Below are 27,897 nucleotides of genomic sequence, written 5' to 3'. Positions count from 1 at the left end.
GGCAACGTTGAAACTGAGTCTCGATTAATTCCATACAATTTAACGCGGGTTTAATATTAGAATAATGTTCTGCAAAAACGTTTTTAAAAAAGCTTCTCATTTTGGTTGATTCCGAAATTTTTCCAGAAATTCGAATTGTGAATTATTTGCATACATTTAAATTTCATTGGACAGGCAACGTTGAAACTGAGTCTCGATTAATTCCATACAATTTAACGCGGGTTGAATATTAGAATAATGTTCTGCAATAACTTTTTTAAAAAAGCTTCTCATTTTGGTTGATTCCGAAATCTCTCCAGAAATTCGAATTGTGAATTATTTGCATACATTTAAATTTCATTGGACAGGCAACGTTGAAACTGAGTCTCAATTAATTTCATACAATTTAGCGTGGGTTGCATATTAATAGAAATGACTTTCCAATTACTTAAATAGAAACGCTGAACTACATATTGCGTTATTAATGTGTTGCATATGAATAGTGATAGTATTCAAAGCAGAATTATAGAATCGTTGTTGTGTATCATAAGTAGTGACTGAAAACAGCCCAATATTAAAAGGTTAATAATGTGTAATTTCTTTTTTAAATTTGTTTTTCTTTTGAATCGTTATTTATCGTTAACTTAGGCATATAAATAAATTTTTTAATAATAAAATTTGGGTTCCTAGGTGTATTCACAATTGTCGATTGATATAGTAAACAAGAGAACATGTATTTGATCAAATGAAATCACAGTCAAAGTCTTGTTTTAGCCTTTATAATTGATAAATTTTAGTCACAATGCTTCTGCTGAATTAGGAATGAGTGATATCAAAATTTTAAAGTTCTATAAAAAAAAATTGCGACAATGTTATATATCTATTCATTTATTATGTACAAAGGAAAGAATTTTTTTCATTTCATTTCAGTATTTAGCATTTAAAAAACAGCAAATGAAAACCGATTTTAATGTAATGCCCTTTATAAAATGTGTACATTAATACTATTTTTTTTACATAAAACATTTTTAAATATTTGAAAATTCTCATTTAAAAAATTAAGGGGGAAAACCGTACACTCTTCCTGAAATTAGAAAAAAAATATTTTGCAAAAGAAATATTGATATTGCCAACACTTTTTATCAATAAGAATATATCTTATATTCGAGACTTTCACCTCGATTAATTTTCAGAGAAATATATTTTTTTAAATACGTTGGGGGGGGGGGTCCCGCAAATGGAGCACATTATTTTTTAGAAATTCACTTAGCCAGCAAATTAATGAAGCAATCTAACTATTTATTGTACGTATTACTCCAACAAAAATTAGTTTCTTAAATAAAATTTATATTACACAGAGAATTGCTTTTAAACACATATTTTATTTTCCTATGTAAAGAGTTCATTTTACAGTCAGATGTATTTAATTCAGTATATCTTTTGCATCGGACTGCTCTTCAGAAGAAAGATGACAGCCTGTTTCTCTACTGCTTCGGCATATGCTGTGTCCGAATGAAGCGAGCGTCTTGGATCACAATGTAGAGATGTCCTTCATCTGAAAGCAAACAAAAAACATCTGAATGGTGAGCGTATTGTCCTTCATATTTGCATCTCCTTTCAAAACGTGCATAATGTAAACGTAAAACAGTGACTTATGTTTCTTATACATTTGAATTTCCAGTAAAATCCTAAGCTTTTGTTACAATATTTTCAACAAATTTTTGGCATGCAGATCTATTATAGAAAAACCCGTGGCCTTAAGCATTTGTAATTCGACTAGGTAGCTCGTTAGGGCTCCTAAACTAAAAGGGGGTTACATTCAGATCAATTTAAAAACTTTCCTTCCCTATTTGGCAAATAAATAAATAAATTCTTAAAAAATACAAATTTTATTAATTATGAAATATTAAGATAATTTTAGCATATTTCATTACGTTCCTTAGTTCTATAGTATTTGTAATCACCGGGTAGTCTTGAGTCATCTCTATCATTACAAGTAATAAAGATAAAAGTGTGTGTGTGTGTGTGGACGCGTAGGTGCGGAGGGCTAACCGTTCGATCAACAGCTACTAAATTTGGAAACATATACTATAGAAGATATATCCCCTCGGAACGATTTTTTTTTAATTTCCATTAGAATTTTAATTCTTAAAAATTAGGTGAGATTCTGAATTTTTTTCGCCGTTACTTCCACAAACCTTGGAACACACAAATAACATATTTATATCAATTTAAAAAAATTTTAAATTATCTTCAATGATTTTGCTCAAATTTTTTCTAAATTAGGACAATTTTTAAAAATGATTTTTTGCTCTCATTTTCAAAAATAGATTGCATTGTTACCCTAAATTCAAACCGTCTTTTTTTTTGTTTCATTATATTCTTAATTCTATGAATATCTTTCCAATGTTGAAAGTTTGAGAAGTAGGATACTATTTAATAATCTGTGCAGTTTTGTTTACAAATAAAAAAGCAAAGTTATAAGGGACAAAACAAAGTTAAAAGGGACTTATTTCCATTCATATACGCAATGAACCATACATCAAAAAGATCACTGAAATATTACGACTTCAGTACGAGACAATTTGATAGTATCAGCAATTTAATCGAAATCAAATATAGCATATATCCTAGGCGAGACAGATGTGAGCCAAAAGTGACTCGTTAAAAATATGTAAAAGCAAAAACATTTTAACAAAGTTAATAAAATAAAATATAACTAAAATAAATCATTAACAGGCTAATTAAGTTAAAAGTGCATTGAAATGCGAACTTAAATTGACCGATTTATTAAAAGAAGGGCTTCATAACGTGCACTGCCTAGAGCCGCAAAGTTTCTAAATCTGTCACTGAGAGAACCGGCTCAATAATTTCCCTCACAAATGCCATAACTCATCAAAATTACGCCTTAACGATCGTTAATGCCATTGAAATTAATGATCTTTAATGACTTTTCGTTCTCTATTGGATCCAAATGAGAAAAAAAAATCCAGAATATTGGTGGGGAGAAAAATGTACCAAGAGGAATGCACTGCCGTTGATTTTCTCGTTTACCATATGCACGCTTTATTTTTTTTATATGCATTCGCGTATGCATTTTCCAAAATTTCCTTTTACTTTTTCCGGTTGAATCTAAAATTAGATACAGATTTATAATTTTAACGTAGTGATCATATAACAAAATTTAACTCATTTGATAGTTGCATATTCGAAGTATTGCATTCACATATATACGATTTGGCGCATCAACAGACAATCAAAATTAATTCAGGTCTGAGTCAAAATTTGTCTCAAATTCAATAATTTTAATGGTAAAAACCATTTGCCAAATTTCATCCATCTAGCAAAGACATAGACAGACAAGCATAGACAGACAGATAGACCTTCCACTTGTAGTTTTCATCGGATATCTTCTTTAATTTTCATGTAAGGCAAATATATCGAATTTAATACACATATCTCTTTCCTTTTTAGCATCAGTCACTTATGTAGTGTTCATAGAGATAATTCTAAAAAATGGGTTCTTAAACAAAGAGAACTTTAAATCAATGAGAGATTTTAAAATCTTAAAGTTGAATTCTTTATAATTGAGACATTCTTTTAAGTTTATGTATATGAAGTAAATACACATAAATACTATAATCATAAAAAAAAAAAAATGAACTCGAGATCCTTGCTTCAGATTTCCTTGAAGTGCGAAAAACACATTTTTGGGATTCTATCTGTCTGAGATCACGATAGATCACAAAACGAGTTGAGCTAGACAGATGAAACTTGGTAAGTTGTCTCGCCACAAAATTTACAAATTTCTATCAAAAAGAAATCCCGTTGTAGGAACTTTCTATTTGTCGAGTTCCCCTTTAAAAATAAACACGATAAGATCAATTTGTGAAGAACTAGAAAATGAAAATTAGGTACACAGTTTTGGCATCTAAATTTTGAAATAAATCCATCTATGTGTGTTGTGGCGTTTATAGCGTTGCCCAATGACTTTAATTTTTACTTTGGGAGCACTTTCTGTGATCTCTGATGCAGTCTTTAAAGTTTATTTTAAATACAGCAAAATCTGAAATATTCCATTAAAACTACCATACAATCTATAATTTGAACTAAATATTTTTTTCTGTATCATATTTTGGATGTTGGATGTTTGTGGCATTATTTCAAATGCATGTATATATAAAAAATTAAGAGTTGAATTTTGATATTGTTCGGTTAACTGAGTGCAAGCGAAAGGTTGTCAAATAATTTAGATTTGCGGCAAAAATAAAGGTCACCAAAATCTGCTCCAACTTGCGTACAAACCTAAAGCTGCAGCTTTTTTTTTTTTTTTTTTTGGCTTAAGTCTACATTATTTTGCGACATTTCGTTTGTACCTGGCTAACTGAAAAGTCCTTAAGTAGTAAATATAATTAAACAATATTCCAAACATTTAATCCGAGACATCGTAGCATGATAACGTTTTAGGTTCGAATGGTCTGTCTTAATATTCTTTTTAAAATTTCACTCTTCATTTTAGCAACGGCGATGTGCATACGAAAAATATGCATATTATTGCCCCAAAGCTTGCATGAATAAACACAATAACTAAAATAATGAAAACTAGTATTGTAAAATATACTTTAATATGTTTTTAAATATATTTAAAATAATAAAAAAACGAGCTAGTTGCCTAATCTCAATGACTACTTTAATTATATCAAATTTTGTTTCATAAAGAACCTCATGATCTCAAGATATGACAGCAAAGGTCGCCGGCTGCATCCCTTATCCATTTTTGAGGAAAATCGAAAACACACTACTCAATTGCTCATACTCTAGGGCGAAAACCCGCTACAGAGTTTCCGCCAGAGAAAAATTGTTTTGTCATATGAATGCTCGTGATCACTTTATGAATGATCGTCTATTCCTTCCTCTCTATTTTGCGAGATCTCAAACGCCACAACTGGAAAAATCTCGACTACTTTAAATTTGGCCACTTCAGACTACATCTAACCAATCCAAATGCTCTATCATAATTGTGCAACTTATAATATTGTAGCTATACTTTTATTACGTTTTTATTGTGATAAGATGTATTTCATCAAAGTTGACTGATTTTAAATAATTTAAAGAAATTCATTATTTAGAATAAATTAATTTTATTAATATTAGGCATCTTCGGATACCATATTAATAACATTAATGCAATCATATCGACGAACTTTTATGAAATGCATCGTATCAAAAGAAAATAAAGTGTTATTTTAAATAATAATTGCATAATAATTACAAATAAATTTGATAGGTTAGCTATACTTGCAAAGTGTCCAAATTAATCCAACTGAAAATTTCCAAAATCAGTTCAATTGTTGATGTTGGAGACTCTGTTTAACCCTTTAAAGGGCCATTTTTTTTTCTAGTCATTTATGTTAAAATATTTTTAGGCTTGAAATTAGAAAAAAGGGATTCATTTAGCTTATTAGATAAATTTAATTTGATTAATTAATTAATTTGGTTAATTAATAATTAAGTAACAAATCATTTGTCTGAAATAAAGAACTGAAGCATCTAAATTTCTGACTTACTAAAAAAATTTGTCAGAATTTATGCCAACCTACATAATTTCATGCAAAGATTGATAAATTTGGTGGGAAGCATACTTCTCAAGTGTTAAGTGTAATTTTACGCTATCTCTCATAATTGGAGGCTGAAGAAACAGATTACTTTTGATAACAGATCTAAGAGTCATGAGCTTTCATATGAGATAAAAATTTGTAAAATCGGTACTTAAATGTCTCATTTAATGGTAGTGACTCTTTTTTTAATTACAGTCAGTCGCCCCGTCACCACAGAACTAAGCCATATAAACTAGGATACCCCCGGACTGTCGGACTTTTCTCCACATAGATTATAGAGTGAAATAATATTTTAAAGATATCTCTCAGAAATAGACGGTGGTTGAGAAAAGGGCACCTTTGATTTGATGTGCATTCGTGTGACCTTCGTATAGAAATTGATGGAATTAATTTCATATGAAATAAAAAATTGGCTAAATCGTTCCAGTGTTTTTGGCTGAGCTATAATAATATTTATTGCAACCATGACTATAAATATTATTTCAGTCATGGTTACTTGTTTTTCGCCAATCATTTTAAATACATAGATGCTAGGCAAGCAATTGGTCGCTAAAGTTGGCTAGTACCTTTTTAAATAAGTTTAGTCTGATAGAAAAATTGATTGAAAATGAAATTTATATCACAGAAAAACTAAGTTTTCGATATTTAAAGCGATGTACAAATGGCTTTTATGCAGTTATATACTCAGAAGTTGTGGAAAACCTCTAAATTTTAATTTATCTTTAAGTAAAAAAAATATATAGCTAAACTTTCAAAAAAATTTCTTTTGTAAGCATCTCCTCCCAGTAAACAATTACCAATTAATTTTGATAATTTTAGGTTTAACTATCTGCTCTACAGAGCATACTGAACGATTTTTGTGTCAGTATTGCAGATTATATTCAGCTTATAAATAATACTATATTATAAAAAGAATTTGGATACACAAAGAAAACGGAAGCGTTCTCTTTGCTTATTTCTCGCATTATGCAAAGTAAGAGATTCATTTGTAACTCGTGGTCAAAAATGATTGTGCTATGTACTCCGCGCAACTAAATAGTCGCATTTGTCATCGCTAAAATTAAACAAGAGTTACTTCATTTACTGTCGATTTGTTCATGTTATTCATTCTGATGTTTTTCCAGCACATGACATAACCTGGTGTATATTAAGGGAGGAAAATTATTTCTACACTATCTATCTCAAATTCAAACAATTGCCACACTATTTTTCTCCAATTTCCACAAATATTTATTTTTAAAATATTTTATTATAACATTGATAATTTTTACATAAATAAAAGTTCTCCATATGCTACTTATTTAAATAAAAACAATAATTAAGCATTTATAATTGATCATGGATTAATTATAAATGCTTTAGAAAGAATAGTTTTTAAATATAATAAAAAATAGTTTTTGAGAATCACTCAACTTTATTTAAAAGTTTAAAAAGTTATTATTTTTTAAATTTGTTTCCTGGTTGTTTAATGGAGAAGCTGTTTCAGGCGTTTTTACTTTTTCATATGCATAGTATAGAGAAAGTATAGTATTCGTCGAAAAATTCGAACTCGAGGTTTTGACGAATCTCCACGTTTTAGACCTCCATGAATTCGAAAGACACACTTTTAACTCAAAATCGCTTTGAGCTAGATAGATGAAATTTGGTATGCGGTCTTTATACCAAATTTGTAGATTTCTATCAAATTTTGAGCAAACTCTGTTCAGCGGAAATATGTCTGCCTGGCTGTTCGAATATAATTTAATCCGATAACTGCGAAGCGAAGAGAGCTAAGATAAAACTCGATATAGATTTAACATCTAAGTATAGCCACTTGTCAAAGTTTGAGACAAAACCAACAACGGGTTGACCGTCTGCCACTTTGTACTTTTAAAACATGAGAACGAGATAACTCAAGGTCACAATGACTTAAATATATCAATATTAAATATATCAAATTTAAATATATCAAAAATATCACGTCTAATACGTGATTTTGTAACTACAAATGTAGTTTTGTGTCAAAATTTTATTTCAATCGTTTGGGGAAACGCGTCCAAAGCCCAAATTCAATTTTCGGATACTCTTAATCGCAAGTCAGGTATTAATCGCCAAATAACTCGCCAAGAATCACATGATAGATTCAGTAAAAATGCTTAATTCACTCCAAAGATTAATGTTCCATAATTATTGCACGCCAATGATCAAGGCGTTCTCTGAGATAACATCTTTCTTAGAGCGTATGCGAGAATGTTTTAGGAAGACTACTACCTCTGATTTTTTTTATTTATTTGTTTCGAATTGCGAAGAAACGCTGGCGGACAATATCTTGTGGTATTAATCTTCCTCTAAACACAAAGTTCAAGATTAATTTCAGGGGTGAAAACACTTCGATGAAATGCTAAAAGTAAACATTGTCGAAAGTGCTCAGTTCTGTCTGATTTATATTCCATTTTAATTATCAAGAAATATGCAAAAATCAAATACACAAAATAAATTACAAAGAAAGAATGCCAAACTGAACTGCTAACACAGATCAAATGAATCAAGCTTATGTGAAGTTCAAAAAAAAAAAAAAAAAAAAAAAAAGCAGGAACATCTATTTTTTCAGAAACGTAAATTTATTTCCGAAGCACAGTATAAAAAAGGCAGACTCGACTTTAAACTGTTTTCTTCTTGTTATTTGCCCTCTATTTTTCCTTCTCCAGATGATATTTTATTTGCAATGCTAATTTATGAAAATAACCTTTTTCAAAACTGAAATTTCAATACTATCACCAAGACAAATGTCAGTCATAACTAGCATGATAATAGACTTATTTCCTTTCAAACATGAAAAAAATTGTTCGGCCCATTAAAGAACATAAAAATAATTTTATACAACTAAAAAAATTGATATTTACAAATCTGGTTGGCAGATATACTTAAAAGTCAAGCCTCTCAAATTGTTGATTTCAAATCTGAATAGAAATGGATCGCGGTTACTTACATTTGAATATGATTAACACTGATCCTATAGTTGTCAAAAAATTTGAGAAAAATAAATAAAATATCTATTTGTTTAATAAAATGAAATTTGTATCAAAAATTTTGTCACTTTCTGTTATATATACGGGCCGAAAGGATATTCGTTGTGTATCACTTAGCATTCATTTGATATTCTTGGCATAGAATATTAAATTCTTTTTCTCACAAAATAAAACCTTTAGGAGTTGCAATTTATGTCTGTATACACATTTAATTCTCAAAAAAAATACTTAGGAATTATTACTCAGCCAAAATATTTTTCTTGGACTAGCGTGACAAAACATTAGCAAATAAATGGAGTAATTAAAAAATACATGCAACATTTTCATCAAAATTTAATGCTAAATTATATCTTTAAAAAAATTATTATAAGAATATTTTTTCTGTGTAATTTTATAAATTATTGGGAGAAGGGATAAATCAAATGATAACAAAAAATAAATCTTGCATTAGAAAGTCAGTATCTATACAGTCAAATAGATTAGATCATCTTTCAATGAACCTTTGCAAGAGAAACGTCCTGAATTTATCAGTTTAGTTAGACAATTGTTGATTAAATGGGTCACGTAGAACGCCTAATATTGGTTTAAGCGTCTATTGTTTGATTTCACTTCGGATTGAAATGGAGATTGCATAACAAAATGTCTAATGCGAATCGGCTATTTAGTTTGAGAATGCATTATTGAATCTGCTGTATGTGAACCTGTTAACAATGTTTATTATGTATTTAATCATAAACACGGAAGTCACTTTGCGATAGGCTCTTTGATGTCTTCAATTTAGTGATAAAAAAGATTCTTTGAAAAGGACAACTAATCTGTCAGCCACATGTTTCTGTAAAGAATGTACAACGGATCCAACTAATGTTTTGCTCTTACTCGGAGAACATCATCTAGGAGAGCCAGGTGTTAAATGAAAATTCCCCAACTAAGTTTGAAGAGCTACTGACAGCCGAGTCACGCTTTAAGGCAAAAGACTGTCATGCGCCCTCATCACAGCCACACATGCACACAGCAGCACTTCTCCTTCAAAATAAGAAAAATACATATTTCCTTATCTTGGCCTGGCAGGCACTCCAGCTGGGATTTTGCCTCTCTCCGCTATCGGCGAGATTGCCAGGCTGTGAGAAATGGTGAGAAAGTAATTACTTTTCAAATCATGCAAACTACAGTTAATGCAAGGCTGGTTTAAGTGAAGGACAAATTTGGGTGTTGAGTAAGTATCTTCCAGATTTCTTGCAGCGACCATAACGAATATTTAAAAATTTGTAATATTTATGAATTTGCAATGTTATTTTTTGAAGTGATAGGAGAATCAAAGTTGTAAGTTATCTGCGTAGGTTAGATAATATCTGTGAATTGGGACAAACATAGTTAAAAATTATATTTATAAAAATATTGCTTCTTGGGTAACAGATACTCATCATAAAAAAAGCTTACAAAATTTTTATTTATTCAAATTTAAATGAAATTCTAATGTCTTTCCTCAATAACTTCGGAGCATATGATCGTGCAAAAATCCTCTTTATATCATTTTGAAATTCAAAACGTTAGCTTTTCACTAATATGAATTTTATTTCTGAGAAATTTTTCATTCATTTTAATGATTTTAAAAATACTTTTTTTTATTTTATAATAAACATTTCATGATTTTATTTACTCCATTTATAATGCACACGCTTTGCAATAAGGTTAAATATATTTTTCTGTTTGTGCATGTTACCTATATTATAATTAAAAATAAATTTTTAAAAATAAAATAAAGACAACAATTCAATTCTAAAAATTTATCACAGTGCGATGTTTTAGACAAGAAGTTCGGATCTCCTTAAAAGCTTTTTCTTGTTTTGTTCTGTTTTGTGTGTTGTAGAACTAATAATAGGAAATGAGCCTCCAGTTAGTCAACATATCGAAGTTCGAACTCTAAAAGCCATAGACAGCATTTGTCAGCATTGTAAGACCTTGCAGGTTCAAATTCGTTGAATAGGTGCCCACAATGAAAATATTCCTAATCCATATTCAATTTGAAGAAATAACAACATCAAACTAAGGTTTTATCATCGTTTACGGCTGAGCAATGCCCCCGTCTACCCACTCCCCCATTCAAGTCAAATGTCTTTTCCAAAAGTTTTACTTTTCACAGACAGAACTACTATCATTTAGATTAGTTTTGTTTAAATCTATGTCAAGGACTTTGAAGAAGCAATAAATCAAGAGTAATCGATACAACAAATAAAAAAGCTCTAAAGAGTCCTTTAAATTATGTTTTCTTTTCAAAGGACGAGAAATTGAAAACTGTATTTTACTGGAAATTTTATTTAATTTTTTATTGAAAAATATATAATTGAATTCTGATTCAATCCTTGCCAATCGAAATAATCCATACCTATAAAAGGATTTGTGTGTATGTAGGGGGGGAGGGTCGCAGGTACGGTTTCTGACAAATCTATCGTAATTAGAGAAACCAAACTGAGTCATGGATGAAATTCATTCACAGGTTATCGCAATGGTGTCTCAATACACCTTGAAACCCGAATTTTATTTATTTTTTTATTTAATGTCGTTGGGTCATTTTTCTCGCGCATTTGCCCTTAGCAACATTTTTCACGATAGTCGGTAGAAGGCAGGTAATTATTGTCGTTCTAAAAAAATCTGTTTTGCACCTATCACATAATTTGTCGCATTTTAAGAAATTTTTAAAAATAGTCATTTTTTCCAAAAATTTTAAGAAACTAAAATTCTTGCTTCTAACATTCTGATTCCATAATCTTTTTCCAATTTTTGGAAAAAGATTGGAATCAAAATATTTTTCTCTGATTTAAAACAAGAATGATCAAAATACCTTTTCTTGCAATGATTTTTAATTAATTGTGTTCTTTGAGAACTCAAACACTTTCTTTCCTGATCCACAACAGAAACACAGATCCATATGAGGGGTTATAGTTATTCTTTGAGTTTCCAAGGAGCCAAACTGAGAATTATTATTTTATAATTCTTGGATTGTATTTATATAATCTAATTTCTACTAGCATCATCAAAAACGAACTTCCTAATTTCATTGTTGCTCTCTCTTTTTCAGAACATTTTCTTTTTCCTATTTATTTGTCCCACGGAGGGGGGGGGAATGTCGTAATTGAGGATGAGAAGCTTCCGGCAGGGTGGTTGGTTCTCGCCATCCTTATGGGTATACGAAATGGTGGGGTCTAGCTCCTCTCATCGATGACGAGACGTACTTCCTTAGGGAAAGGTTGTACCGCGGCCGGTGACGGCCTTTAGAACTGAACCACAGTTCTCATCAATGTTGCTGTTGCTGTGGTCTGCTTAATCAGATAAATTCGTGTGCCTCGCAGGCGGGTCGGTGTGGTAAGTCTATGACTTTTCTTATTCATTTAGATTTCTAAAGTCTAAAGTTCTTTAACCGACACTAATATCACGTAGAAAGATGCACGTTTAAATTCTGCTTTTTTTTTTTTCTTGTTTTCATAATGTTCTATTTTATGTTATTGCAATTTTGATGTCTCAGGTAGGTTCTCTTAGTTAGTTATAAAAACATTTACTATAATAAAATAAAAAAGAGACGAAAATAAAAAAAAAGAGAATTTCTAAAATCCATCAAAGTTAAGACATTGAAATATATGGTTTGCACGACAGATGCATTTCATTGGGATCTTTTCTGCATCGATCTAGTGACAGACCCAAAGATATAAAAATGTCTAACTGTCCCCAAACACTTCTTGAACAAGAAACAAAAAAAAATCCGTATTAATGTAAAATATATTTATATTATGATAAGATAACTATTCTTGAGTACAGGAAAATTAATCAAAGTATCGATGCCTTTCGAGCTTTTTAAAATACTGATGCATTCATGATGATCTTAAGTGTTCTGGTATTGTAACTTTGAAAAAAATCTGTCAACACGTATTTTTCCATTTCATTTTATTCCTTAAATACAAATTATAAATTACACTTCTATTTGTTCCATTTATCTCTAGCATTGTTCTATTTTTTTTTAAAAAAAAAAAACTCATTTTTATAGAGTTTTTACTTCATAAAAAAATTATTTGAATCCATGAAGTAAATCGTTGTATTGAAGTAATGGGCACATTTTAAAGCTATCCGAATGTCAATCACCTAATAAACTAGCATATTATAGAGTAGAGTAGAAATTATTAAGTGGAAATGATAATGGTTTGTGAATTGTGATGGAATTGTGATCTAGCATTCACTCGGCTCGATTTTTATCTCACAGGTAGACAAGTTTTTAATTATACTATTAAGAGAACCTTTTGTAGAAGAATTAGAAAAGTGTTGATCCTTGCTCTTCTTCTCTTTCTTCTGTAGCCAACAATTATGAATTTCCTCATTAGCATGAATTGAACCCTGTTATTATCTGTGATATAGAATTAAAATCATAAGGTAGTTAGAGATACTATGAAGTGTTTAAGAGAAAACAAAACTTTCATTCTTCAGACGCACAAAAGTTATACAGTACATCTGAAGATACTTGCTTGTTACAACATCGATGCAATCCTTAAGCAAAAAATTATATAGTTGAATTATCTGACATAAAGAAACTGACGACTAACATGGTGAAAAGACTGAAAGAGTATTTTTTACGCACCTACACCAATCATCATCTCGTTCTTGCTCGTCCTGATTCTGAAGAAAAGCAGGTCGTTGTCCGGATCCAGATCTTTCACGGTCTTCCTCGCGAGATCGTTCAGAGGCACCAAGGCATTGGTCATTTCAGTTGTCGTAGCGTTGTCCATCGACGTCCGAATACCTATGGAAATAAAACAGAAAAAATCCTTCACAATATTTTTCCTTAAACTTTCTTTATTTACTCTTTTATTTTGTGTTAGTGACGTTAGTTTGTTATTTTATATTTATTACGAATTAAAAAGACTTGTCTTTGATCAGAATAAGAATATATTCTAGTTTAAGTATTTATAACACTCTAAACTTTAAAAAACTTTTTTCACTGCAGCGCCTTTTGTTCATTTTTGTTCACCTTCTCCCGCGTCGTTTGACACTCCTAACTAGAAATTAAACTTTTCTCTGCACTTTGAGCCACCTAACACGAGTTTAGAAATTCTTGGAATTCTGTTTTTTCTCCCCATTATTATTAGAGTGAAAATGAAGTTTCCTTTAAATTCAGTTTCTTATTCCTATGACCCAATGTGTCATTCTCTTCTTTTTAGTGTTTGTGAAACTAAATAAAAAATGCCACGAATTATTTTTCGTCTATACCTCCTCCACTTGTTGAGAAGAGAGTCAGTAATCTTGAAAAGTCTCAAATATTAAATTAGAATAATTTAGAAGCTTGTGAAAATTAAGTGAAATATCTCATAGTAATTATATTAAGGTTATCAAATTGCTCTGAATGTATATCAAAAGATATGCATACGACTATTAAAAAATATATAAATTTCTGCCTTGGAGTTAATATCCAAAGTAAACAACATTTTTATCATAACTAACAGAGATAAGACCACGAGTTTAATGAAACCATAAAATAGTTTTGAATTTAATTACAAAGATTGAAAGCATTGTTTTGCGTTGTGCTTAAAATAAAGTTGAAAAATTTATAAATATTAAAAAAAAAATGTTGTACGCCAAGAACACTTACTTCATTAAAAAGATAATTTGCTCTTTATGATGGTATATAAATCATGTGATAATTATTTAAGAAATAATTGGTGAAAAACTTTTGAAAATATGCCAACATTTGACTTGGATTTTAATATTAAATATAATGCCTCAAAAAATAATTAATTTTGAAAATCGAAGACAGTAAATTTGATTTAGAACTGACCCTCAGTATCTCACACGCTGTTCAACGTTTTGTAAGATTTCTTGAACTAGACTGATACTTTTTTATTTTATTTATTTATTTTACTTATATGATTTTAAGACTTTTTATGGCACAAGTATTGGTGAAGTTGTACAAATTAATTTAATGCATTGAACTTAAAAGAGTATTGAAATAAAATAAAGCATAAAGAAATCACAAATAAAAAAAGAGGATCAAGTGTAATAAAAAAAAAATTAGCAATATACACGAAATCAATGCCTTAAACGAAAGGGGAAACTTTGCCTAGTACAAAAACACCTGGCACTTTTCTCAAATTAAGATAAGCCTTCCCGGCATAATTTATTCTTAAAATCTGGTATTTAGGTAACATTCGTATAAAATATATCAAGAGTTGTTCCTCGTGTCTTGAGCATGTTGGAGCTGGATCCAACTAAAATAGGTGTGTATGAACGAAATATGTATGATCAAGATGAGGTCTTTTTGGCTAGATGCTCACTTTCAACTGTTCAACAGTTGAAACAGTTGGCTTCAAATCCAATTCAGTATTTCATTGCGAATCATTTGTAGATTGCCATAAATGGAGTGAGTTCTGATTTAGAACATTGACTATGTTTTGAAAAGAAATAAACGTTTCAACACAAGAGCTAGCTTTTTTTTTTTTTTGCCTTAAATCGGTTTGGTCGTTTCTAGGGACATCAGTGTGTCCTAGAATCCAAAAGAATGAAATATCAATTTTGCGGTCAAGTAGTTTAAAATATGATTTTATTATTCTAAGAACAAAAGGAGGGCAGCTGTGTCTGGATGTATTTAAAATTCCTTCAATCAGACTTTTGGATCAGTATATATTACCCATCTTTTCTTTTTTTTCTTCTAAAAAATTGAAGGGCTTATATATTTTTTGTTTTGAATTAAAAATTTACAATCAAAATGTTCATTTCTTTTCTTTCAAACTCTGAATGGATTAGTAATTTGAACGTACTTTTAAGTCAACTATTATCGTTTCTTCATCCAACCTTGAGTTTATTAATTTAACAAAAAAGTGACATAGAAATATGAGTTCAACAAAATTGCGTTTTTTTCTTTATTCAACAGGCATTAAAAGCGAATTCTCCTTTCATGTTTCTCAAATTATTTTCTACACTTGCTCTTTTCGTTTTCTGTTAACACAAATTTCCAGCGGGTGCACTGTCTCAGATATTTCCCTAAAGCCATCCGAAACTAATTAGAAGAGATGTACGCTCTAGAGACGTGAATTTGCCGGAGCATTGTAATAATAATACGAAACTAATTGTACAGAACATTCCGAGGTATAGGATTACATGCAAGAATCGACCGGTTGATGGTGCATCGATGCGCCTCAAAACCCTACATAATCCAATTTTAACAAACTCTTGAAACCTGATCGTTTCATTATTCGCTTATTTAATTACATTTAAGTTCCTAGTAAAAAAATAGCATAAAATGCCCTTCTTTTTCGTGTTATTTTTACATTCACTTACACGAAGCATATAAAGAAAAGAATATTATTGTTAAAAATTGAGATCTCGGGACTTTAATAAATGCTATATGTTTTAATTCTTCCTCCATTCAATGAATATATTTCTGTTGGCTTGATGATGTGTATGGGCACACAATAGCTGAAAAACAGAATGTGCTGGATGATTAAAACTTAATATAAAATCTTGACATCAAAAATATATATTTGGTCACATTTCTGTAGAAATTTCTACGAGAAATCTCTGTGTCTCGGATCACACTCTATCCACCTATGGAACTTAATAAACATAACGAGCTAAATCTGACGTTTGATTTCACCGTGAGAATCGCAGAATTGCATTAGATTTCGGATAAAATCCCTCAATTATCGACTGTTTATGATTGCCCTGTTCACATAAACGAAAATAATCTCCTTTTAACTTTCTCACATGTCATTCTTCTCTTCCTTCGCTTTCACGCGCCTTTTTATTTATTTATTTTTTTCGACCGCTAGAAATCACAATTTGGAAAATAATTATAACTTTGGCAACAAGATAACAACCGCATTTCATTTGTTTAGGATGTTGTACTTTTAAATTATAGTGTTTACATGTGCGGCGGATTGCGATGAGCGAGGATAGAACCTGGGATCTTATGGTCCGCAGCCCAGTAACATGACCACAATACAAAAGCAATTGCCCGTGTTTCGTAGCTGTTAACTGGCTTATAAGCTCTTCACCACACATGCATTCGAATGAACAGATCGAAGGATTGCCAGATCTACTCGATTTGGCTCCAAATTTTATAAGGATCTACATTACAAATGTTAAATCTAACCTGCTAGCCAGACAAACGAATTCCTCTGAATGGGATGTCCTTCAAAATTTGATAGATCTCTCTAAGTTCGATGTAATGACCATGTACCAACGTTTATTTGAAAGATTTTTTGGAATTATTTCGTTCATATACAGGAACATAATATAGCTCACTAATACCAAAAAAAATGTTTTTTCGATTCAAGAAGGCCTGAAAATGGAGATGCATCAAAATCTCGAATTCGAATTTTTTTTTGGTGATTACAAAACTTTTTCTCTGTGTAATAAAGTAAAAAGACGATCACAGAACTATCATTTGGCACAGGGCCATGTACAAATTTTTAATAAATTGAGTTTTTGATGAAAAATTTCCTCCCAATTCCGATTACAATGAATTAATTGCAAAATATAACTGTTCCTACTTTTAAATATGTTGTCGTGAAAACTCGATATCTGTAAGGAGAAAATACAAATAAAATCAATAGCATAAATTACAGCAATAAATTAACGGGTTGAACACAATACAGAATCCAAACAATATGAATTCAAATCATACAGATATCCACACTAATTAAGAGATTAAAAAAAAGATTGACAAATTCATTATATCAACTTGCACTGATGTGGCTTATCATTTTCCAATATCCGTTTCTGTTAACGTAAATTTTAGAATCGAATTATTGTTGATAATGACTAGTTATTAATCGGACATTGATAAAATTCCACTGTGACTAAAATCAATGAAAGTAACCTTTTTCATAATTAATAACATTTTCCATTTTTACTTTTTAAGAAACATTTTAGTTTTTTTGTTACTTTAAACAAATTATTTATGGTTCTAGAATGTTTGTAGTTGTTTTCAAAGACTAGATTTGATTCTTTCATCAAAACTTTACCGAAACTAGAAAGAAGAGTATACTTAAAATACTTTAAAAGAGTTAAAATAACACAATTAAAAAGATATATATATATATATATATATAAACTAACCAACTAATAAACCTGACACTACTCGGGATAAAAATACTTTTATATTTACTATTTTTACGTTTAAAAAATCTATGTAAAATATTGTAATATGCAAACTTTTCTTCTATCATTCAAATTATTATCTGTGACGGGCTTGTTTGTTTTTTATTATTAAATGAAACAAAAGATTTTTAAGCCCTCGAAATCGAACGATTTTTAAAATTGCAGTTTAAAAGAAAACTTTCTACAAAATTTTTTATTCATTTTAAAGAACACATAAAATTTAATTAAATTCTGCAAGTGAAAACTCGGAAATATATAAATAAAATTGTTTAAAATAACTATAAAGTTTTCAATGAATAAGCACCACAGATAAAATAGTTCCCTTAAATGATTTGGAAGTATTTTTTTAATTTAAAAAATAAATATTTAACTAATTATCTCGGAAATGTCATAAAAATCTCCTTTTTACTTAATTATATTTGTGAGCAGAATTTAAAGAAAATCTATACAATAATTTGAATTTCTATTATATAAAAACTAGTTATGCACTTCGCGAATTCATTTTCCCACTATTTCTGCTGCAACAACAAATTTCTCATAGTATCATGATTTTTAACACTGTGACTGGATAGTGTTTGCAAAAATATTTTTTCGTGTGTAATCTCTAACCCTAGAAATGCAACATATTGTCTTATTTTCTCCCCTTAACTCTCCAATCAAACTATCACTGGCAAATGATTTATATACTATTATACCATCTATGGTAATTCAAGGTTCTGAATCCTATTTCTTCTGAAGAATTTTATAATTATTTTCTTCCTACGTATTAAACAATCAAAAATTAATCCAAACTTTGCCCTTTTTATGCTCAGTTTTTATCCTATAAATTCTTGAATAATTATCGTTGTGAAGTAATTTATATTTCCTTTAATATAAGAAACAAATATTTTTCGAATGAATTTAATATAATTACTATGTATCAGCAAAATATTTTGCATAAATTTTTCGCAAAGTATCAAAAACGCGGAGTTGCGTTTTAGTTAATTGAGACCTAGATAGAAAATAGAAATAATAAAGAAACCTTTCTGTAGGAACGGGACTCAGAAACCATAAATAATCTCACAAATTAATTAAGGTCATAGAAAAAATATTTTAAAAAAATCAAAGAAACGCATGGTAATTATAATGAAGTCATTAAAATATATTTTTAATTCTTTAAGATGCTATATAAATCATTTTCTAGCTATAATTATTTCAGAATTTGTTGTATAAAAATCTAACAAAACCTACTGAAGTTTTGCTTAATTTTTACTTATTTTCTAATAAAATTTCTTAAGAAATAATTGATTTTTAAAAGTTGAAAATTGCAAGTTGTTCTAGAAACGAAAAGTAGCTAACATAATCTTTTCAGTTAATTATAGAGAAACTTTTTTGAAAAAAAGCAGATCATAATAAAAACAATATTTTATTTTCATTTAACTTTTCAGATTAGATATATAATTTCAGTACTTTAAGTTCTTAACTTTTTGCATATAACACTTAAAGCATAAGTAATTTAAAAAGCTTTCATTAAAAAATAACTAATTATATCAACATTTTACTCACCATTTTCGTTAAAAACCATTACTCCCAAAACGCTCTTTTTTCTTATCAATCGCTGGTAAATTTCTTCCGCTTCGTTCTAAAGGTTAAAAAAAAAAAACATTGATTTTAATAATACATATTTGCACTGAGAGCACGTTTTACTCTTTTTCGGACAGAATAATGTTTATTTAAAAAAAATACCGCAATGTGATCCATGGCATGAGTGCACTTAAAATCACCCCAACATCTTTCGAAATTAGATAAACATTAGTTTTAATTATTTCATAGTGTCACTTGATCTGCAAGACTTTCTTCAGACAGCTGCAAAGAAGAAAGCTTTGTGTTGCTAGGCAACCGTAGTATCAAGAGAATACAATTAAGGTTACAGTGAGAGATGACAGACATCGATCGTATTAATAAATTAAATTAAAGACGAAGGAGAAAGTCTATTCTTTCGCTTATAATATACGCATCTGAAATGAGATTGAGAAACTGGAATGAATTAAAGCTTTTATGCTATTTTCAAAAAAGAATTTTACAAAATAATTACAGATTATCTCTTTCTTTCTTATAATAAAAGCAAATTTATGTTTCCGGTTGAAGGTCTACAAGACTGTCCACTAGAGTTAGATTAAAGTTACCAAATTCTGAAGATACATACTATGAGGAATGAAAATTTGATTTTAGGAGACGTTTTCCTTAAATTTTTATTAAAATTTTAATTAATTAATAATTATGCAACATCTCGATATTTTTTGTTGACAGCAACCAGATATATTACCCTTCCAAAATTATTTTACATTACTTCAATTATTTTTTAATTACCTTTCTCTGAAGATAGTTTAGTTGTGAGTAAGCAAAATATTTCTATAGTTTATTGGAACCAGTTTTTTCTGAATTTTATTAATTTCTTAAAGCTACCTTCATGCAATACGTATAAAGAAAATTTTATTGTGATGAACATTTGAATCCTTTTCTTTGTTTCTGCAAATATTCAGTTGCATACTTTTCTTCCTTAATTGAAAGCTAAAAAATTTTAATCTATATAAAAAAATTTCCTACAATTATGTTTAGCTATAATGTTTTTATTTATTTAGGTGTGCAGCTTTATTTAGTAATAGGAAAAAGTTCTATTTAGCTATAAGAAATGGCAACAATGTAACGATTGGTGCATCAAATTTTTTCACTTTTCACGTCCAAATAAACAAATATGAAGTGGTTTGAACAACCATTCTTTCGAGGATTTAAATATAAATGAAACATTGTGAGGTAAATATCTTCGAAATGTTAAAAGAATTTCATGTGCAAATAAATCAATTGAAAAGGTTTTGAAAGTCATTTAGGTAAATGAAAAATAATTTGCTCTCAATATAGGTTCTACTGTAGTTCGGGTGTCCCTTCGATTAGCAACAAATTTCAGCGATGATTCGATTTTTACTACAATTGTGCTAAAGCATCATATTGCAAATTATTTGAGAAGTTCCGAAGCCAGTAAGCAAATTTGATACAATTCGATTTTAACCACGACTAGGGAGTGCAATACCGGTATACCGGGATACCGAATGCCGGTATTTTGAGCCATTTGTACAATTTTGTAATACCGGTATTCACAAGTTTAAATACCGGTTTTTCGGTATTTACTAGAAATTTTTAAAACTGTCTCCAATATATGTTCAGGGATCGCGAGCATAGCAAAATAGTATACGTTTTTGTTTTTATGTCTCCATAACAGGCGAAATTAATTAGCTAATTAATGGCTTAAATCTAAATTAGCGAAATATGGATTATCCCTGAAAGAAAATATTGTATCCATAACGACTGATGGAGCAACAATTATGAAGAAAGTTAGAAAGTTGATTGGTGCAAATCAGCAGTTGTGCTATCTATGCATATGGAATTCAATTAGGAGTAATATATGTATTATACCAAAAAAATAAAGAACAGAAGAATCCAAATATTGTGGATACAGAAACTTCGGATTCCAACTTAGAAGAGAGTAAGTGTGAGAGTGATATTGACAATGAAGATAATGACAATGTAATTATTGAAGAAGATATCGCTAATGAGGATGAAATATTAACCTATCAAGAATTGCTTCCTATAATTTATGAAGTTCGAAAAATTGTTAACATATTTAAACGTTCCCCTATAAAAAAGGATACATTACTAAAATATATACTAACTGAAAATAAAACAGAATATATGTTAATATTAGATTCTAAAACACGTTGGAACAGTTTACTCCTAATGATGGAACGATTTTTGAAACTGAGAAATCCAATCCAAAAAGCAAAAATCGACTTAAACTTGTATACTATTTTTTCAGATAGTGAATTCGACTTAATATCCAAAACTATATCAGCTCTACTTCCAATAAAACTGACTATTGAGGCATTATGTCTGAGAGATTCTAATTTATTAATAGCTAATGCAACAATTAATTTCATGTTGCAGTCACTGAAAGAACAGCACACATCACTATCTGAAGAATTATATATTTCATTGAAAAATCGCGCAGAAGAAAGGCATACAGAAATAGAAAATGTCTTATGGTATTTACATAATTTTAGTGATTTTAAAAATGAAAATGAAAAATAAGAAAAGAAAATGACCAATTCAAATCTGATTAAGTTTAGAGTAATTTTTCTTAAAATTTTTTACCCACAAACCTATCCACATTCAGAAGAATTCGGTACAGTTATCGAAGATTATGATGACATTCATGTCGATAGTGAAAAGGAATTTGCTCTTGAGCAAAAATTAGAATTAGAGATAAATAAAAAAAAAAAATGCCTGCAAACCAAAATACAATACAGGAATCAGTTATATCCAAAAACATCCGACGAGAAATCGATTTATTTGAAGATGAGGGATTTAGAGGTAAAAAAGTATATCGCGCATTGCTAACAGTACTACCAACTAGCGTAGATGCCGAAAGAGCGTTTTTGACAGCTGGTAATTTTTGCACATAATTACGTTCCAGGCTTAATCACAGTTCAATTGATGCATTATGTTTTTGAAGATCACATTTCAAAAATTTGATAGTACCACAGACTGAATAGTGATATTTACAGTTTTTTGTGAATTAAATAAATAAGATGTTCCTTTACTTTTTTGTGATTCTTTATATACTGTTATAATTTATAAGTTACAAATTATTTTTTGTGACATTTACACTCTCTAACAAAACTGGCAAATACAACAAAGAGAAACCTGTGTTTTCTTTCTTTTTCTAAAATTTCTAATACCGGTATTAAAACCGGTATCCCGGTATTAAGATTTTAAAAATACCGAATACCGGTATTGAAATTTTGGTCCGGTATTGCAATCCCTAACCACGCCAAAAAGCGCCAAGAAAATATTTCACCAAATTGTAAAAATATACTCAAGTGCATTATTATTTATTATGAAAAATTTTGAACTTGCGAATCGCATGCTATACAGTTTGAAAATTGAAATCGCCAAATTGGCGGGATTTTCGCTTGGCGCTGTTTGGTCACGTTACTTACAACCAATAAGTACAGTAAATTTTAATAAAAATTATATTATTTTTAATTATTGAAGAATTTACTTGTTATTAAGTTTCTAGCATATATTATTATCATTATTGTATATTAATTAAGAGGTATTATTGTACTAGAAGTATTTATTAAGTACAGTTTTGAAATTTAAAATGCACATCTATACTTTTTTTATCATTTTTTAATGAAAGCCCGTACTTTAATCAACTCTTAACATAATTTCCACCAATGATAAGGCATTTGACGCATTGTCCAACCAGCTATTCCATCTACTTGAAAATCTGTCACCTGATTTGATAACAACTATAACATGGCTGGCTCGAGTTCATCGTCATTGTTGTGGCATAGTATTGGCCTTTTATAAATTCAGGAAATTCGATCGATAATAGTGATATCATAAAGCATTTGATTTCTCTAACTTTACCATCAACTGTCTGCACCAATTCTTCAGTAATGTGGGAATGTTGCTCGTCTTCGTTTCTCATCATGCACATTGGTGTGGTCATTTTTAAATCCCTAATCCATTTTCTTACCATTCTTTCACCCATGAAGTTTTTACCAAATGAATCAATGATCTGGAAACGAATTTCAACAACTTTCACATCTTTAACATTCAGAAAAGAAAAAAACGATAGCGCGTTTTTCAGGATCGGTGGGATTTTCAATAGACTGATACATTTTAAATATTTACAAACGCACATAAACACTGTCGAATTCTTCAGTAATGGCATCTGAGGATGACCAACAAATGCAGGTGCTCAATGCGCATGGGTATAATGGCAGCCACAGGGCTACTGTGGCCGAGTTTCAAAACGGTACTTGTGTGGTGAATAGCATATAAGCCAGTTAATAGCTCTTCTACCAGAGTAATTGCTTTGGTATAATGGTTATGTTATCGGACTGCGAACCACAAAATCCCAAGTTCTATCCTCGCGCATCCCATACCGCTAAATTGGTGACCCGGATGTGATTTGAACACTCACTGGAGGGAGAGTCTGTGGTGAATAGCATATAAGCCAGTTAACAGCTCTTCTACCAGAACAATTGTTTTGGTATAATGACTACATTACTGGATTGCGAACCACAAGGTCCCAGGTTCTATCCTCGTGCATCATATACCGCTAAACTTGCTTAAAAGACATGCCTCGTCACTTCTCTCTGTGCCTCATATTTAAACCCTCAATTTGTGTCTTCTGGACTTAATCGCATTGGAATCTGAGCGATTCATTTATTAACAAGCAAAATTAATTTTTTAGGGTTCTCTTTCTTATTTTAATAATCTTATTTACCTTTCTTTCTCTTTTTCCTAATTATTGTAGTTGCTAGTTTCGTTTGATTGTTGAATTCATTTTCTAATTGCTTAAAGAATCAGGGGAAAATATTTACCTAGGCCAACAAATTTGCTCTTTGCTTATTCAATCTAAAGCCTCAGAAGCAAATCAATTTAGATCAGTCATAATTGCTTGCTTTAAAAAGCAAAGCGTCCTCATTACAGAAGCGCAGATAGCATGATTTGCTCAATAAATCTGGGAGGATTGTTAAGTAATCATTTTAGGGTTGATAAGTGTCGACTAGACACTTTTGTTTATATCTTCCAATTCTTTGACAATATAGCAATGAATAATTGCTTTCTAATTTAATTTCATCAACTTAATGTCTGACTGCCACATAAAGTCCGTATTGTGTTAGTATATGGTAAAGTCAGAAAGAGTTACTTTTTTGTTACCGTTACTTTTTTTTTCATTGATATACAAGCAGATATTCTAAAGAGAAATCACCCATTAAATGTACAATGAATGAAGTGTTGGATAGTGTAAAATGAAGCATTATTCTACGGAAATTCCAAAAAGTCACAAAGCATAAATAACTATGATAAGGTCACAAAAACAAAACTTACAGAAATAAAACAGGAGATAAGCAAATCGTTAATTAGCAAACAGTAAAAGTACTCGGTAAACAACTCGCAACATTATCAACACTCCAAGGATAGAAATACCATGTGAGTGCATCGTCTTTTATAATCTTCCTATAAGGTGTGATGTCATTTAGAATTTTTCAGATTTTAGTTCCCTAAAAAAAAGATGAGACTATAATTCTTACATTTTCTTGAACTTTCATTTTTATCACCAGTTTCATTGTCCTGAAATCCAGTCAGTATCCATTAATAATTCCTGTAAATCTCTCTTTCCAGCGATTAGACTAAAGAGCAGGAACACGTTTTGCAAATTCGTAAAAACATATTTTCCTTACGAATGGAAAAACATATCTTTCCTATCTCTAAAAAAATGTTAATTCATTGCTAAACCTTACCTGAATATTGTTACGCAAAATTCCGCACGGTATATATATGCTGAAAAGGGTCAGTAACGAATGGCGCCATTTTATACTACAAAAACATGTAACATAGAAAACGAAACACAGAAACAATCGCAACATCAAGAAGCGCGCAGAAAAAACTCGCTGGATCAATACTCCAAAGAGAAAATTAATTCGACTACTGATTTTGAGCTCAATTGCTTAAATTTCTATATTTTCTGTGACAGGGTAAAGAGGCTTCTGGAAGGATATCTTATCTTCGTTCGTAATCGATATACCGTCTCAGGAACTTTCGTTTTTGTCGCCAAGGCCGGGAAGTGTTCACTTGGCATCCATTCTGCAACCATAAAAATATATGTAAAAACTCTCTTCCTTACTATAAAACTAAATGCGCAGGGAAGTTATATTTCAGATTCGTTACAGTATTCAGTCCTTTTAACGTGTGCTTCTGATCTTCTACTCGTTTTTGACATTTTTTATATTACATTACTATTCAAAATATCTTCTTCATCAGTATGGAATAATTGAGCTTATAATACGCGAATTTAATTATAATACGCGAATGATTGCAATTCAGAATTATACTATACGAGTACTACAACAATTATTCCCAAACTTTTTCAAATCTCAGTGCCCTTGATGAATCTAGAAATTTTTTTTCCCAATGCCATGATTTTAAAACTCCTACAAATGCTTTTTGCAAAATAATAAATTATTTTTTATAAGTTAGATAAAAAATAAATAGCACAATTTTGCTTATATAAAAAAATGTGTAATAAATTTTAATAATCAACAGAATAGATTAGCCTATTGAATACTTCACATTTTTTCAAGTCATGGGACTAAATTGGATTCAGATATCTTTTATGACAATGACTGTAGAAACCCCGACATCATAGAAATAAAAAGTAAGAAAAGGGAGCAAAATTTTCAAACTTTTGCATTTAGGAGTGGATATTCATCTTTCACAGATAACCAAAAAGTTAATTCAATGCTGCTAAATTTAGTTTTAGTAAATTGTCAAGACACAACTCATCCAGATTCTTTTCTTCTGCAGCAGAAAAGACAGATGGAGTAGTTTTATTAAATGGATTTTGGTTTTATGCAAATTTACCACCATTATCATACTGAAAGTATACTTCTCACTTCAAATGATAAACTGCAATAATGTCCGAGAAAAAAATATAGCTGCCTACAAAATTGAATGAAAAATAAATAAAATCATAAGAATATTTTGCAGCGTCGCTGTGAGGAAACTGAGACTACCCAGGGCGACACGCCGGACAATTTCGGCTACCATGGTAATGGAGCATTAAATAATTGAGTTACCATGACATCCAGAGCTTGCGGAAAGAACACGACGATCTTATAAATGCATTAATACTAAGCCTAGCAGTAAAGTTGTCTTAGCATTGGATATGAAAATATATGTATCTTTTTTTCATTTTAACGTAATTTTATGAAACACAGCATCTTGAAGATAGTTGAAGGATTGCATATGAATGCCATTAGAAAAGCCACAATAAATAATACTCAATAATTACCACAATAAATAAGTGTTAGCTTTTATTATAAGTTAATGCGAAATCCTTTCATTGCTGTTTTCGTTTGTTAGAATATGGAACTAATGCTATTCAAAACTATAGAAAAAATATATAATTAAATATTATTCTTATAAATCATGTTAAATTACTTTGAGCCGTTTTACTCTTATTATAGTCTAAGTCATGAACACCTCTATCTCTACTTATGGTAAAGATGAATGTGTGTGTGTTCATACTATAATAATTTCATAGTTAAAGTGTATCTGGTTTTAAAACAGATAACTACCTTTTTTAAAAGAAAATTCGTGCCATTCAAAATTATGAAAGAATTGTTCCTTAAGAGCAGAAATGTTATTTTACAATGAAAGACTACTATGAATTTCATTTCGTTAGTGAAGAATGTAGTGTTGTACTACTCGAGCCTTATATCAATACTATGTTGAAGGAACAGTTCCCGTTATTGAACAAACAAGAAGTCACTCCACAGATCATTACAAAACTACAAAAAAAATTATGCCTACCAAAAAAATTCTTCCCTTAAAATATTACTAACTAATACAGACCAAGTACGATCCAATCCAACTACAATAAATGAAAGTGTGTGTGTGTGTGTGTGTGTGTGTGTGTGTGTGTGTGTGTGTGTGTGTGTGTGTGTGTGTGTGTGTGTGTGTGTGTGTGTGTGTGTGTGTGTGTGTGAAGGCGTCTTTTTTAAAACAAATCTGTCTTACTTACAGCTATGAAGATTTTTAAGAATTTTTTATTAATAAAAAAATGTATTTTGCATTAAACTATTTTTTATTTGGCAACTAGATAATTTTTAATTAATAAGTCTGCTATTTGAGTTAATTTTTGTACAGGAGCAGAATTTTTAAATATAAATATTTATTATATCTAAAGAAAATTTTAAAAATTTTAAATCTGAATAGATGCCGAAATTTTAAAAACAAAATGAAACTCTTTTTATCTATCTTTCTGTTTTTAAAACTTTCTTTCTGTTTCAAAAAACTATACAATTAAAATTGACACCAAAACTCTAAATAATGAGCAATCTGAGTATATATTACAGTATTTTTTATCAATAAATAGTGTTTAGTACGTACTGATTAGAAAGAGAAAGATTACTGGTCCTATCAAGTACAATCGCGTGTGAATATTAATTTGTACCTACAGCAAAAACGGATATCAACCCTAGAGTGTACCCAATGCGGGGTAATGATTCCCCTTCCCTTCCCCAGACTCGACTGGCGCC

The 27,897-nt window shown here is 30.1% G+C and overlaps 1 protein-coding gene and 1 long non-coding RNA gene across 3 annotated transcripts in view; one reads left to right on the top strand and one right to left on the bottom strand.

Annotated features, from left to right (window-relative positions):
* Positions 1-1,341: 1,341 nt before the first annotated feature.
* On the bottom strand, positions 1,342-27,844 carry LOC129963941 (dynein light chain roadblock-type 2-like). Of its 2 annotated transcripts, none has more exons than XM_056078553.1 (4): positions 27,749-27,844; positions 19,289-19,364; positions 13,227-13,388; positions 1,342-1,534 (listed from the first exon to the last, which is right to left on the bottom strand). In XM_056078553.1, the coding sequence occupies exons 2-4, from the start codon at positions 19,305-19,307 to the stop codon at positions 1,464-1,466; spliced, it is 252 nt and encodes an 83-aa protein (XP_055934528.1). In that variant the 5' UTR covers positions 19,308-19,364; positions 27,749-27,844; the 3' UTR covers positions 1,342-1,463. The 2 variants fall into 2 exon arrangements, with proteins under 2 accessions (XP_055934528.1, XP_055934527.1); XM_056078552.1 differs by lacking the exon at positions 27,749-27,844 and adding an exon at positions 19,469-19,608.
* LOC129963942 (uncharacterized) overlaps positions 9,502-27,897 on the top strand; it is a 39,994-nt gene continuing 21,598 nt past the window's right edge. Inside the window, exon 1 of the long non-coding RNA XR_008784042.1 lies at positions 9,502-9,818. This is a non-coding gene — a long non-coding RNA (uncharacterized LOC129963942). The remainder of the gene's footprint in view (positions 9,819-27,897) is intronic.

The sequence above is a fragment of the Argiope bruennichi genome, chromosome 3 (assembly GCF_947563725.1).
Source record: "Argiope bruennichi chromosome 3, qqArgBrue1.1, whole genome shotgun sequence".
NCBI lineage: Eukaryota > Metazoa > Arthropoda > Arachnida > Araneae > Araneidae > Argiope > Argiope bruennichi.
The sequence above is the reverse complement of the archived record's forward strand: the minus strand, read 5'-3'. Positions and strand labels throughout refer to the sequence as shown.